Here is a 13,078-nt window from a genome sequence, read left to right as displayed (position 1 = left end):
TTTTACCTTCACTGGCAGGACCTGCCAGCCCACCAACTTTCTACCACCTTATTGTAGTACGCGTATTGATGAAGAAACGGACTCAGAACTATCAACACGTTTATGTAGAAAGAGGGAATTTGTTCAACTAAACTTTAACCTCATCACAGAAATCTGGAAATAATTGAATAAGACCTTCAAGAAGCTGGAAATTGCGTATTGAACCACATTAGTTAAATGGAGAAGAAATGATGAAGGGATGAATTCCCATAAATCCTCACAAAACAAACTTCAAACAAGAACAAGAATGGAAGGCATGAGTTTCATATGGCTTTACCATAATCAATACTTATTACATGTAAATGTGTCAATACAAACATAATTTTAACATTAAATTAATCATTACCATTTCTTGTCCTATCACAATACTCACAACCATTGAGTTTCGTTGATATAGGATTGAATATGACTAGGCCATAACAAACTAGAGCAGCCCTCAGATATTCCATGTTCAACTCAAGATATTTATTTACAGCAACTTGTTGGCAACATGACGCACCTTCTGTAATATAGATGGACATCTCGTGTTTATGTGCATCAAAAATGGTGCTGCAATGCTCCTTGAAGATTTTTCACAGCACTATCATAGTGTACAAAGCCCATGAACCAAAACTCGTGGTTGTCAACAGAGATGATCTGGACATATTTTTCAGCTGGGTTGACTTTGCTAGTTGAAGTATTGACAGCCTTCAGCTGGTGTAATGGGATAACTACCTATTCATTGTGAAGGAAAAGGCATACAAATGTTAGTAACCATGAAAAACAAAGCTTATAACTAATGGAAATAAGACAATCAGAGATATGCAGATCATTTACTATAGACACTAGATGAAAGCATGCAACAAAAACAGAATGTGCTGGTAACCTAGTGTACAGACAGACTACCATCCACCATTTTGAGTGACCAGACCCAATACTCCATTTTATTTCCTAATCTCCCACCACATCCTATATCTGTAAGTGTTTCAGACACTTAAAAACTCAAGATAGTCTGCACCCAGTTCGGTGTTCAAATAAAGAGTATCAAATCCAACAATGTGAAAGAATACTTTAACCAGGCACTACCCTCTTACCCTAAGAGAAGGAATAACATATGGATCATCATGTACAAATGCTCCACGGCAAAATGGAGTTGCAGAAAGAAAAAATCATCACCTCTTTGAGGTAATCTGTGCCTTATTATTTGAGAAAAAAATGTGTCAAAATCATATTAGGGGGAAGCAGTATTAACTATTGCTTACTTAGCAATCCGATTCTTTCCTGAGGGGTTTAACTTGAGCACTTAAGCATATTTTCATTAATTATTCACCAACAAAGAAAGGGTACAAATGTTATCACCCTACTTCCAAGAAAATTTTCGTTTTTATGGATGTCACTTTGGCTAAAAACCAATCTTTCTTTATCAATCCTCATCTTCAGGGAAAGTCTTTATCATTAAATGAAGATGAGGCTGAATTGAACTTTACCCAATTTTACAATCCCTATTCCAAATACTGCTTCTTAAGTAGTCATCAAATCTACTCCTACAAGAGTAGATTTGGGGATGAGAATGAGAGAAATGATAGCATTATTGTCATGGCACTGCAGGTCTACTCAAGAAGAAGATAGTTGAACCCTATTCCAGTGCAAACCCAAGAATTCGAACTCATGACAAGTACTGAATCTAACCATAGTCATTTTCCTCTATTGCCAATGTTTGAAGACCTAAATTTGCTAGTAGCTCTTAGAAAAAGAGTTAGAAAATGCACCCAATACCATATGTCTAATTTCTTTCTTCTTTTTTTTTTTTGATAGATTGTCCTCACAACATTGAGCCTTCATTGGCCACTTAAATTTTATTGAAATTCCACCAACTGTTCAAGGGGAAAGCTATGGATAAGGAGATGAATTCTCATGGAAAAAAAAAGATGACATGGGAGATTGCTGAATTACCCAAATGGAAGAAGCCAATAAGATGTAAGCAGGTATTTACTGCAAAAAAATAAAGCAGATAGAACATTGAAGAAATACAAAGCTAGGCTTGAGACTAAAGGCAACACTTTAGACATATGGAGTGGACTATCAAGAAACCTTTGCTCCAATAGCAAAGATAACTCTGTACAAGTATTATTGTTCTTAGCAGCTAATCTTGGTTAGTCTTTCTAGCAATTTGACATTAAAAACACTTTCTTGCATGGTGACCTAGAAGAAGAAATCTACATAGAAGCACCTCTAGGGTTTAGCAACAGATTCAAGGTTAATAAAGTATGCAGACTACAAAAGACATTGTATGATCTAAACAAATCTTCAAAGCATGATATTATGGGAAATTGGAAGTTTTGATGGAGCCAAGGGGATCATAATTTCTTTATCAAACAATCAACCACAGGTAAAATCACAACTTTAATTGTTTACGTAGATAATTCAATCATTATAAAGGATATTGAAAAAATAGAAAAACTTAAGAAACAATTGGCCAAAGAATTTGAGATAAAAAACTCAAGCGAGTTCAAGTATTTCTTGGGAGTTGAATTGGCTCATTCAAGAAATGGTATTTTTATTTCTCAATAAAAGTATATTACTAATCTTCTTAAATAAATTGAGATGCTCAGATGTCAACCCTGACACACTTAAATCACAACCTCGATGAAGCATCAGAAGATGCACTATACACAAGAGGAGTTACTAGAGGATCTAGAAAAAATTTAAAAACTTTAGAAATAGTTGCCCAAAGAATTTGAGACAAAAGACTTAGGCAAGTTCACATATTTTTTAGGAATTGAATTGGCTCATTCAAAAAATGGTAATTTTATTTCTCAACAAAAGTATATTATTGATCTTCTCAAAGTAATTAAGATGCTTGGATGTAAGCCTTGACACACTTGTTGAACAAAATCACAACCTTGGAAAAGCATCAGAAGATGCATTGCTTATAAGGGGAGTTGCCAGAGACTAGTTGAGAGGCTCATTTATTTGTCTTACATGAGACTTGATATAACATATGTAGTGAGTGTAGTAAGCCAGTTTATCCACTCCCAAAGATTGACTAACAAGTTACAAAATTTTGCGATACCCATAATCTATTCCATGTAAAACTCTTCAAGGAAAATGAAGAGTTAAGTTTGGAAGCCTACACTAATTAGACTAGATTAGTAATAAACCACAAATCAACCTCTAGGTATTGTACTATTTTTAGAGGAAATTTGGTACATGAAGAAGAAATAAATTGTAGTTGACAAGTCCAATACAAAAGCAAAGTTCAAAGTCATGACACGAGGAATCTATACTTTAGCTAAAAATAATTTTAGGTGACCTAGGAGTGAAGTGGAAGGGCTCTATGAATCTATATTGCAATAACAAATCAATAATCAGTGTTACTCATAACTCAATTCAACATCATCATGCAAAACATGTTGAAGGGGATCAACACATTATCAAAGAGAAGTTAGGCAATGGACTAATCTGTACTTCTCAAGTTTCAATAGATGGGCAACTTGTTGATATCCTAATAAAGGTCTAACAAGTCACTTATTTCAAAAGGTAATTAGCAAGTTAGGAATGGATGATATATACTCACCAACTTCAGGGTGAGTGTTGATGAACCTAATTGAAGATATCAAAGAATTAACTCCCTAATTTCTAAGATTTCATTGAAAATGTCATAGAATTAATTCCCTAATTTCCGAGACTGTATAGTTGAATAATTTTCTAATTTTGGTAGAGGCCTTTGATGGAGACCCCATTTTTCAAGACAAGTCAATAATTGAGAACTTGAGGAAGGGGTGATGAGGAGATTAAAACCCTAGCCACGATAAAGAGATCAGAACTCTAGTGATCATGAGCACAATTATAGGAGCTGGGGATGGTCTTAGAAAAGTAGTAAGGAGAGAAATCAAGGGAAGGAAAGATCTGCTACCACGAATAAAGCTCTAGTGGAAAAGGCTTCCCATTTCCCAAGTATGCTCCCTTCTTTTCCTTCCTTTTTGGGGTGAGGGCCCTTTTATCCTTCTTCTTCTCTCTATATGGGCAATCATCCAATGAAGGGGACACAAGGGAGTCAGATGTTCCTTGATGATCCAAATGGTGTGCCTTTTATTAGGGCCAAAGGTTCAACGGTTGGACTGGTGAGTATGATTTTGAAATATGGAACATTGGTAGAGCTCTCAACCTAAGCTATGAGAGGCAGATGTGGTGGGGGAGTAGAACAGATTGGAAAAGGGATTATCCACAACAAGGGAATCTCCTTATAGCAATGTGGTTCAAGAATCCATCACCTTTAGGGACATCATTAGCAACCTCACAACTTTCAATAAGTTCATGTGAATGTCAAATGATGGTTTTGAGGGGAAAATTTTGGCCATCATGAAAAGAATGAAAAATAGCAAGAGGGAAAGAGCCTTGAGTTTGGCAAATAAGATCCCAATGTCTAGGATAAGATTAGAGAGGGAACTTTGCAAACTAGAATGCTCCATTAACCATGATTCGACTTCAGGTAAAAGGAGGAAGAATGGGGAAAATGGTTAGGTGTTAGCCAAGGTCTATTGATGAAGCTCCAGATTCTATCTTGAAATGTCAAAAAGATTAATGACAAGGAAAAACGGAAACCCAAACTTCAGAATCTTGTTTTGTAAATAATTTTCCTAACCAAATATATTGCCAAGAACAACTTTCTCCAACTGGAAAGCAGACATTAACATCTTTTTTGCCTCTATCAAGATTTGGTGTTGGTAAAGATTCCCACTTTATGAAAATAAACCCTAATTCCTTGACTAGATTGGATGGAAACTTATAGGGAAATTGTTAGTTTAGGGTTGAATCGAAATCCTTTAAGATTTAGATGAAGATGGTCAAAGGTAAAGTGGTTGGGAAGATTGTGGAGAGGGTTAAGGTTTTCCTCTGGGATCAAATTTGGAGAGAGGGATTTAGCTTGGTTGCTAGAGGGCCTCAAGCTTGCTATGTAGGGAAGTCCAAAAAGTCCTTTAAGAAGGTGTAGAATGAAGGTGAAAGACGTACAAGTTCAAGTTATGTAGCAGCAATGTTAGTGGATTCCTGTTATACTCAATGTTGTCAATAGAGAAGAAAAAGTCATCCTTACTTTTCCCAAAAGTTAGGGATTTCATAGGGGATGGAAGAACCTAACCACCAAATTGAGGAGCATCAAAGTTGTTCTTGTGCCCAGTCCTTTGAAAGCTATGAAGGAGACTATTCGACAATTGGACAAAAATGGAGAAGTGCCCCTTTATAGGATGTTTCCTTTGTAGAAGTGTTGAATGAAGGTAAGAGAGAGTGAGGCAATCTAGATTGAAAGCAAGACAAAAGAGGTTTTGAAAATTTTGGAGTACCTCAAAAAGTGCCTAGTGGGAAGATAGGGTGATTTTTCAAGCCAAATGCCAGTTTTTCAAGCCTAAAGTTTTTCTAGTGGGAAGAGGTTTAAATCCATCTTTGATGCATAGGAAAAATTAATAAGGTATTGTTTTCTTTAGTACATCCTTCTCCTAGCCTTACATTAGCTCAAAAGACTTCAAAAAAATTCTAATTCATAAGCTTTGATCTTGATATTTTGGCTTGACTTGCATCTTCTTCTTGTAAAACCATTAATTCCTAATCATTTATTTTTTTCGTCATCAAAATATTTCATTACTTACCTTTGGAAAATCTTGGGCTGACAATCTTCACCAATGCACCCCGCCCCCCCAACTTTTTATGATGACCAAACCTAGGATTGCAATATGAAAAACTCCCACTAAATATGTGCATTTTAAGGAGCTATACAAAGTATAGGCAAGATAAGACAAAAATAAAAGAATATATGTTTAAGTGATAAGCATAAAGCATCGACCATGTCATCATGTCCAAAATAAGCGTACAAGCCATAATAAAAGTGCAAAACACAAACCATAAAAACAAAGGTGCATGCTAACATCTCCCCCATTAGCACAATCAAAAACATCACAATGAAATCCTAGAACTAGGGAGGTCAATTCCTTTCCAGTGGATGTTATTTGGAATTCCTTAGTTTCATCTAAAGTGAGTTTTTTTGCTTGGGAGGCAACCAAAGGAAAGGTATTGACTTTAGAACAACTTCAAAGAAGAGGATGGTTGTAGGCAAAAAGGTATTTTCTTTGTGAAAATAAGGGAGAATACATTAATTGCATTCTCCTTTACTATGTCACGACAAAGGTTTTATAAGAATCGTTGTTTTCTCTATCTAAAGTGTCTAGGGTGATATCCTCTATAGTTAGAGAGACTCTCCTAGGATGACATATATCATTTTTTGTAAAAAAAAAAGGCATGGCAAGTAGCTTTGTGCACTTTTTAGATGATTTAAAAGGAAGGGAATGGAAGATTATTTGCAAACAAGGAGCATTACAATCCATACTAAAAGACGTTTTTCTTTGTAATCTTTTATTGTGGGCAAAGTTGTATATAGACAAAGGTCCATTGTACTTAATTTGACTTTATTCATTAGTGGGGTTCTCACAGATGGAGGAAGTAGTTTCTTGTAGTCCCTCTTTTTTTTTTTTTGCTATGCTTGTTAGTAACAGTTGTACACACCACCATTCACAACCAGCACCTCCATCACTCCTTAGCCATGTTTGTTCACCACTATACCCCTCATTGCAACTATACCTCACCAGCATTGCTTTTACTTTCATCAGCCTCATATTATCAAAGTTACTACCCTGAAGTCAACGCACACTTCCATTGTGATTTCATGCAACCACAGTAAGCTAATCTCTATGACATTAGCCTCCACTAACACTACATCCTCTCCCTCCTCACCAACACTTACCAATCATTAGTGTAGTTGTTAACTCGTAAATTATATGTATCATTTTCTTATTTCTCCATATTGTGCATTGAAAGTAGGTTTTTTTTTTTTTTTTACATAATGAATAAATAAATAAATTTATGCATAAATATATGAGATACACATATACTAGAAGTATGAAATCTAGGGTAATATAAAACCAATTTAATAAAAGATAATAGGATTTAAAGAGTTAAACTGTGTATACCATGTGGCCACATTAAACACTAGAGTTGTGCTATGTCCAATTTAATAAAATATAAGTTTAATGTATAGGTTCATTACAAAATCCCCAAAAATAAGCTTTTTGAATTTGTAGCTCCAAATTCTAACTAGGCATATGTATTATTTGTATAATTGAAAGGCATATCTCTATGTGTCATCTCCAAGGTTCAAACTTACCATGTTTATCATCATTCCCTCCCCACTAAAAAAATAATTTAAAAAATCCAAAAAACAAAAAAGAAAAACTAATATATTAATATAAGACTTTTATCACCAATCACCATCATGTTCAATGTCAACATTCAAATCATTCAAATGACAATTTCATAATATACATTGCATGAATGAATTTATTTATCTCTTAAATTTATTTTATTTTATTTTATTTTGTATGCGTGCCTTTGACAAAAAATGTGGCATTTTCATGTAGAATTATTTTACCTTTTTCTCTCCTTTTTTTTTAAATCAATTTCTACACTTAAAGTACATTAATATAATAGTTACTTTAGAAAAAAAAAAAAAAATCAAATTTTATTTTTTTAGAAACTATGAAATATAGTTAAAGATGTATGTATCGTGTATCATATTATTTATCGCATATGTATCATAAAATACACTCAAGATATATTTGGCAATACCTATCAATTTCCATTGAAAATATATTATATCATGTGTTGTAAGTTTTTAACAACTATGGGCATTACCATTGGTCCTTCATTGAAGTAGATTCACACCACTTGCCCCATCTCCCTTCACAATCACACACACTACATCACTTATGGCCATCATATCCTCCTTGAAATTTATACATACTAATACAACTCCATTGTCACAGGAAAATAAACACCTAACTCCACCAAAGACAGAATATAAGAAATCCAAATGAGGCCTTCTCATTTATTATATTAATGTATAAATAATATTAGTGTATATCAATGTGATAAATATTTTATTCAAAATTTATTTTCTCACTTTCAATTATGTGGGAGAAAGAAAAAATGGTGAAAACAAAATTATCAAAGGTTTAAAGTCTAAACCCACATCTAAAATACTATAATCAGCCCACATAAAAACAGTCTTCTTCTTCAATTCCATTTGAGTGGAACCTAATTTTAATTTATTAAAAAAAAATTAAAAAAAAACTAATGAGACTTTCGTTCAAACTATTCTCACTGGTCTTGGATAATATACAAGGCCTTTTCCATTGTCTTTGATAATATATTTAAAAATTAAATTACCTATTAAAAATTAGAGAAAAAAACTATAAAAATAATGAGTGGAAAAAATTTAATTCTATTGGACAATAGATTCAAATGATTCCTTTTTTATGGGTACTTGAAAATTTTTAAATTAATAAAATTCTATGATGGCAATGATGAGCAAAATTTAATGAGGCATCTTTTTACACAAGCCCTAATTGACTTAATCGGAGCTGCCCTTCCACTTCACTGTATTCAATAGATTACCATCATCTTACAACATATCACTGTACTCATAAAAACCCTTCATGGCCAAGTGTATCAAAAGCAAGTTCTACCACGTCACCTGCTGATTACCTAAGCCTCATCACCAACATTGTTAAATCCCATCATGACTTTTATGTTTCCATAAGACCTCACTTAAACCTTATCCAACAGACCTCCACCTCCATTGTCCATAGCCATTTAAACTAACCTTGACCTGGCTTAGTTTATCAGATCAATCAACAAACAAAGAAATAAACAAAATCAGTTCTAAGCCTAGTTAAACAGTCCAAGCAATGCGAGTTACATAGTAACCTGAATATTGCTCTAAGAAATGAAATGGTCAATCAAATGAATAATTTAGCCACATGATTGTCACATGCATAATTTAAACCACTTCCAGGGGTTGACTGCTTATGAGGGGTTTCATTGGGACACAGCCTAGAGAAGGAGGTAATCAACATGTAACCATTATAAAGGAGAATATCTAAAAATGATTTAAAAGTGTAATCTACCAATAAGATCACTAAAAGAAAACATTTGGAGTCTGTTTCGCTTACTTTAAAAGTTGTTTAGGTTTTAATCAGCAAGATCATAAATTCAATTTTTATTTTTTTTTACACTACTTTCTTTGTCATTACAATCCAACAACATTTATATCCCTTCTATGCCATAGGAAAAATTTTCACACAAAAATTTTAAAATATTTGAAGTCGCATGAAATCGCTATTGGGGCTAAAATTTTACCAACTTGGAATTGGTAAGTTGGAACTTGGAACCTAGAATATATACAAACACAGTAGGCATGTCATAATGTATGGTTATTGATTACAAGTGTATGGTAGCATTGCAGTACTATGATTTTTTCCTTTTTTTCATATGGCAAGACATAGAAAAATATCATAATTTCAAGAGACTGTATTCTTTCATCTACACATCAAGAATCCAAGCAAGATCGTTTCAAAACTTTCTTTTATTTGAACTTTAAAATTTTAATCTTAGATGTGAAGGATTGAACAATTGAAACTCAACTTCTTACAAAAATGATAACTTGTTGCTAAGTATTTAATTTTCTAAGCATCATGGAAACTCCAAGATCCCTTTTTTTTCCTTTAATAATGGTTTCATGAAGTTGACTCTATTTTCAAGCATTAAGGCATGAAGAACTAGTTCCTAGTCCAAACAAGAATGATTGGGCCATATTGCAATGGGTGAATCTTTTACCAAATGTTTTTCAGCAATTCTAGATCATAAAATTAGAATCAGCTTGGGTGTTAAGGTCAGATACCAGCCAGAGTCAAGAGAATGGAGCAAAACCCAGAAATGTTAAATAATGCACCTGGTATGACAATAAAGACAAGTATCTAAAATTTAGAAATCAGATTCCCTAATCTAAGGCTATGTTTAAATGTTCTTTTCAGCTCTCTATTTTAGAAGTTACTGTTTAAAATAATGAGACACACACACAACAAAATAAGAACAGAAAAAAGCATACCTTGTAATAGCTCCATTCAGTCTGCTCACCCACTTTGTATGACAGAGGACTGTCACTACAAAATGCAAGTTTTTCTGTTGACAAATACAAAATTCCCATAACCGGACCAGCAGATGTGGATAGGTAGCATGCATATGACTTCTGAAGTTGCTCCTCAGGCACAGTCTCAAAAGTTTGTTGAAAGATCTTCTCATAACCACCTTCTGCAAGAACTTTTGTTCCCTGAGCAATTCTTCCCACAGCAGCATCAGCAAAACTAGGGCCCATTTTCACTGATCCAAGAAAAGTTTGTAAATATGCTGAGAAGGCATTGATGCGATGATTGACAATGAATACACATCAAAATAAGAAGCTAATAAACTACTTCAATTTTAAGTAAATAATTATTACTACTGGTGCTATTATGAACTATATGCATAAATGCGCAGGCGCACACTTTTTCATACGTCTGCGTATATATACACCCATATACATAAATACATACATACATACAAAGCCTATATATGACCCATTTTCATTGATTCAAGAAAAGGTTGGAACATGTACGTAAGAAGGTATTGGTGCACTGATTGACGGTGCATATACATGAAATATGAAACTAATAAATAGTTTCAAATTTCTGAAAATTTTTATTACTACTAGTACTATAATAAAATGTATGTGTGTGTGAATTGTGAGAAACAACATGAATAATCTTAACAAAGGCAAAGAGATAATGCTCAACTGAACTGGAAATATATATATCGAGTAGCCAAAGTCTAACTTTTTATGCATGGTCAACCAAAGCAATGAAGCAAGTAACTTTCAAATCCAAGCTCCAAAAGAACCAAAGATGTAGAAATTGACTCAAAGAACAATAATAGCCACAAGCCATGCATAAGAACATGGATTCAACTTCAACAAAATACTCAGGCAGACAGGTGACAATTAGTTAACTATCCAATGTCTCATAATCTCCATAGCATGTATGAAGAACTGCAAATAAAAATGCCCAAGAGCAGTCAATATGGGATTTTGGTACTAGGGTTGAGATGCAAATCACAAAATAAGGATCAAGCAAGACACTTTGAATCTCTAGCAGATCTCAAGTTGCACCAAGACGTGTGAAAATTAGAGAAGTACAAAAATCCAAAATGGAGATGGATTTCAAAGCACTCTTAAGTTTCCAAAATTAAGTGAGTCTCCAATTCTCTAGATTTCCTTAATCATATGCATCATGTGCAAGTTTTTTTATATGTGGCTAGACTAGTAGTGCCATAAGGTATAATTGGCTACAGAACAATGCACACTCTTATCATGGTCAAGAATCTGCCCATCCACTAGAGGAATTCCCAGTATCAAACTATTGGAGAAAAGGATTTGTCTTCATTAACATGACTTAAGGCTTTAATAAGCTCATCAAAAGTTTGATTTAGCACACAGATCCTTCTGCAGCCACTGGATTAGGTACTTCAAAGGCATGCACAAGATCAACCAGACACACATTAACCACAGGCATTCCAACCTATGCTGTAGACTAATATCAAAAACATTCTGAAACCAACAGTTCAAGAAAATAGAATGCTTTACATCAATCACACGACCAACATAAGAATTCAAATATACGATCCAGAACTTACAGTGTTGCCACATATTCCCAGCAAGATCCTCGGCCTTCTTTGTAGCCTCTGCTGCCTTTTTCCCCCATTTCCCAAGCACATCCTTCACTGAATCCATCTTATCTGGAAAAATAAAAAACGGATATATTCAAAACTTCTTTTCTTTGAGGTTCACATGTTCCAATTCCACACTGATTACATCAAAACCCTAGGAAATAAAAAGTTCAACAAAAAAATCAACTGGATCACCCAACACATGCAACTATCAAATACTCACTCTTCATAGATGACGCTGGCGCCGGCGATGAGGAGATGTATGGATTGGACTCAACAGGCATAGTGGTGGCAGAGTTGCGGGCAATCGGAGCCGGACCTTCTGACGCAGATTCAGAGATCGGAGAACCCGAATTTTGCGACACGGGGTGAGGCGTTTGCGAACTTATGGTAACTGTTGTCCAGTCCTCCTTGGGCGGGGCGACGTCGTTTGGATCGAGCTTTGGGTAGGGAGCGTAGTCTGCTGAGGGTGGGTAATCGGACTCTGGTTTGGCAACATGAGATTCAAGGCCCTGGTGCTGGCTCATCTTTGGATCTCCTGAAGACTACAGAGGATTAGACCTAAAATTAAATGAAAACGCTAAGCCCTTCGCGTGGCCGTGTGGGTGATATTAGAAATATTGGCTGTTTTGATTCGTTGGGAAGATTCTTTAGGAGGTCAAACCATCCACACCTTTGAATTTATTCACTCAATGCTGGTTGAATCCCCATTTGAATTCGGCCCGTTAACCAGTTTGAAAGTTGAAAATTAGCCCGCTCAGCCTTACTGGGCTTCTCACGGACAACAAAAATTATAATATACGATGACTTTAAGTTCAAGTTGAAGGTCATGTTTGTTTCTCGGGATTATAATAATAAGTTTACACGTTAAATGATTAAATATAATTATAATTAATTAAAAACTTATCCATTTTTTAATAATAAAAAATATAAATCATAGGAAAAAATATGTTTTGATTCACTATTATGAAAATATATAAAAAAAATATTAAAATTTTTAATTAGTATTATCTTCATCTATTTAAAAATATTTTAAAATGTATATATTTTTTAATGAGTCATCTAATTATTTCCTAAAATATCATTTTTACTTTTCATGTCATTAACATTAATTAAGACTATACCACTTAACCCAAATGTTTTCATTTTTTTTTAATATTATTATTATTTTTTTTTTTTTTTTTTTTTGCCACTTCTATTGTCCATACTTTTCAAATTACCTCGCTTCTACTATGAGATGTTTGTTCATGAAAAAAAAATTAAGTCTCAACTTTTTTAAGAGGTGTTTGTTTTTGGAGGGAAAAAAAATCTCAAATAATAATAATCATAAATATAAAATATTGAAAAATCTTTGTGAAGAAGTCTAGTTGTCAATTATCATTGATGACATAACAAATAAAATGGACATTTTAGG

General features: G+C 34.0%; 1 protein-coding gene across 1 annotated transcript; it reads right to left on the bottom strand.

Annotated features, from left to right (window-relative positions):
* Positions 1 to 576: 576 nt before the first annotated feature.
* On the bottom strand, positions 577 to 12,191 carry LOC100233038 (GEM-like 1). Its single transcript, NM_001281049.1, is given in 4 exon segments — positions 577 to 753; positions 10,013 to 10,284; positions 11,632 to 11,733; positions 11,888 to 12,191. Coding segments are annotated over 4 exon segments (855 nt in total).
* Between the last annotated feature and the right edge of the window lie 887 nt (positions 12,192 to 13,078).

Source organism: Vitis vinifera, chromosome 18, assembly GCF_030704535.1.
Source record: "Vitis vinifera cultivar Pinot Noir 40024 chromosome 18, ASM3070453v1".
Lineage (NCBI taxonomy): Eukaryota > Viridiplantae > Streptophyta > Magnoliopsida > Vitales > Vitaceae > Vitis > Vitis vinifera.
Note: the sequence above shows the minus strand (reverse complement) of the source record. Positions and strands in the feature narration are given on the sequence as shown.